The sequence below is a fragment of the Lottia gigantea genome, assembly GCF_000327385.1.
Source record: "Lottia gigantea unplaced genomic scaffold LOTGIsca_1605, whole genome shotgun sequence".
NCBI classification, from domain to species: domain Eukaryota; kingdom Metazoa; phylum Mollusca; class Gastropoda; family Lottiidae; genus Lottia; species Lottia gigantea.
The window spans coordinates 1-2,560 of NW_008707977.1; the positions used below are offsets into that span (position 1 = coordinate 1).

A 2,560-nucleotide genomic window follows, 5' to 3' on the forward strand; every position below is an offset into this window, starting at 1 on the left:
GGTAGACACAACCCATGTATAATGGCCCTAGAACGTAGTTTAGTAAAACGCATAATATCAATATTTGCAAATATAATACTAGCTCTGCAGAGGTGACTATCTAAAGAATAAAAATATAAACAAAAAATGACACGTGTACGATTTATCTTGGCGTATGTTTCTATTTCTATCACATCACGTTATAAAAACGCAGGATTTTGCAAAGAATCTGACACACAACTTGCACTTCAGAGGATATCTAGGCTCACGATGTTTTCTCTAGTATTATTGGTTGTTACACCATGGCTTGTATTTTGTATGCCACCACCACCACCAGCTATGTGTACATGTTCTGATGGTACTCAAGTACCACCTGGAGGAACACATTCAATATCAGACTGCCATAGTTGTTATTGTGATGAAAATAATTCAGAAGCCCAAGAAATTATAGCTGCCTGTTTAATAGTGCTATGTGTTGATTCTGTAAAAATGCCAGGACAATGTTGTCCTACCTGCCCAAATGGTAAGTTTATAATCTTTATATGTCGACCTACACCTTGCAAAAAATAAACTAAATGACTAATGAACATGAAAAGTGACTTTTTACGGAATGCAGTTCAAGATTATACTTTTCAGTATGTGGCTAATCAAGGATATAGATATATCATGATTTCAAAGGCCGTTTAACGTGCTCAGACGACATTGGAAAGCACAGACTTTCTCCATTGATATTTTTCAAACTTAATCCAGCTGTAAAGCGAACGAGTTTTATCGTATTACACTGTATTGTAATATCTACAATAATATAATTATAGGGGAAAACTGTCAAGCTGAATATATAGATTTTACTGGAGTACCACGACAAGAAATTATTTCTGTCAGTGACGGGGTAGTTGATTTTGGTGCTGCTCAATGTCAATGCGAGAATCAGAATTATTACGGAGCCGACCAACCATTAGCAACTTGTGTACAAAGCCTACCCACACCGCCCACTACACCACCAACCACACCACCAACCACAACCCCCACTACACCAACAACCACAACAACACCACCAACCACAACAACACCACCCACTACACCACCAGCTATGTGTACATGTTCTGATGGAACTCAAGTACCACCTGGAGAAACTGTTTGGATAACAGACTGTCGCGGATGTACTTGTGATAAGGATAGTTTACAAGCCTATGAAATCATCGCTGATTGTTTTATGACACCATGTGTAGATTCTGTAAACGTACCAGGTCAATGTTGTCCTAACTGTCCAAATGGTAAGATAGTGTATCTTTCATTAGCCGTTAGTGACAACAAATGACTACCAACCTACATTCAGTTCGATAAATTAGAACATCTCGCTGAATAAATATTAAACTAGTAATAAGTAAAGAATAGCAAGAAAATACTTTCACTTACATTCTTGTCATACAATATTAAAATTGTGTACACATATAAAACAATTAGAAACAGGAAAATCGACTATAGTAGGACATCAAAGACGTACTATCCTTCTTTTGCAAGATGGAATAACAGCAACAAAATAACAACTTTCATAACAATGTTATTGGTGTTGTCAATGTGTTATTCAATCATGATTTCTTTCTATTCTTATTGTGAGATGAATAAATAAATAACCTATATGTTTTCAGGAGAGAACTGTCGAGCTGAATTTAAAGATGATAATGGTGTTGAAAGAAGTGAAATTATCAAAGTTAGTGATGGTGTAGTCAAGTTCAACTCAACTGAATGTCAATGCGACTATCAAAATTACAATGGAGAACCAAAAGCAAAGTGTGTACAAGTATTGAGTATTGAGCCGGTAATTGCAGAAAAATCAACTCCGTAATTTGCTTTAATAAATGTATAAGTAAAACTGTTTCAACCTTTCGGAGTTTTTTATAATTCAAAATAATGGGTTCTGTTTTTGAGCAGGATAACTCTTGTCAACACTATTTACCGACATTCTCGCACTTACAATATTGTAACTTTGTATTCAACTGAAAATGAAATGAAATATGTTAAGGAGCGTCAGCTCCAAACGAGCACCTAGACACGATTAAAGGGGTTGATTTGAGTCCCGAACATATGTAAATAGTCTTCAGAAGTACTAGAAATGTACGAAAATCGCATCATTCCTTCATAAATATCTCAAGCTAGGAATTTCTTTTCCTATTCCTATAGATGTCATTTATATATGACATGCAGTGTCTCTCATAAAAAGATGACTCGTCTTTTTAAACCTCTAAAGAATTCCCGTTTCTGAGACTTAAATATGATATGGTAAAAAAAGCCTTTTAATGTATGTTGTATGACATCACTAGTCTCAGAGACATGGACATTAACTGAATCATGTAACTTTTTTAGATTAATTCAAAATAAAAGTACACATACAAGTGGTAAAATAGAGGATAATGTAAAACGTATAACTATAAAATGACCGATAATATCACAGTATAGGTGGTATTAAAGTTCAACACAAACAATCAATCTAAACATGGGTAAAATTGAAAACAATATAATTACACGAAATGTTTAAAATGTTTAGAAGTTGAGATGACTTAATCTCGTTAAGATATACATG

The 2,560-nt window shown here is 34.5% G+C and overlaps 2 protein-coding genes across 2 annotated transcripts in view; both read left to right on the forward strand.

The window, feature by feature from the left end:
- Positions 1-238: 238 nt before the first annotated feature.
- On the forward strand, positions 239-1,859 carry LOTGIDRAFT_239737 (hypothetical protein). Its single transcript, XM_009051217.1, has 3 exons — positions 239-502; positions 795-1,253; positions 1,629-1,859. Exons 1-3 carry the CDS (start codon positions 250-252, stop codon positions 1,823-1,825), a joined length of 909 nt encoding a protein of 302 aa, XP_009049465.1. The 5' UTR covers positions 239-249; the 3' UTR covers positions 1,826-1,859.
- A 614-nt stretch (positions 1,860-2,473) lies between these two features.
- Positions 2,474-2,560, forward strand: part of LOTGIDRAFT_176492 (hypothetical protein) — a gene marked incomplete at both ends in the record, with an annotated part of 6,472 nt that continues 6,385 nt past the window's right edge. Inside the window, one exon of the mRNA XM_009051218.1 lies at positions 2,474-2,477. Within this exon, the coding sequence (XP_009049466.1) occupies positions 2,474-2,477 (4 nt within the window). The remainder of the gene's footprint in view (positions 2,478-2,560) is intronic.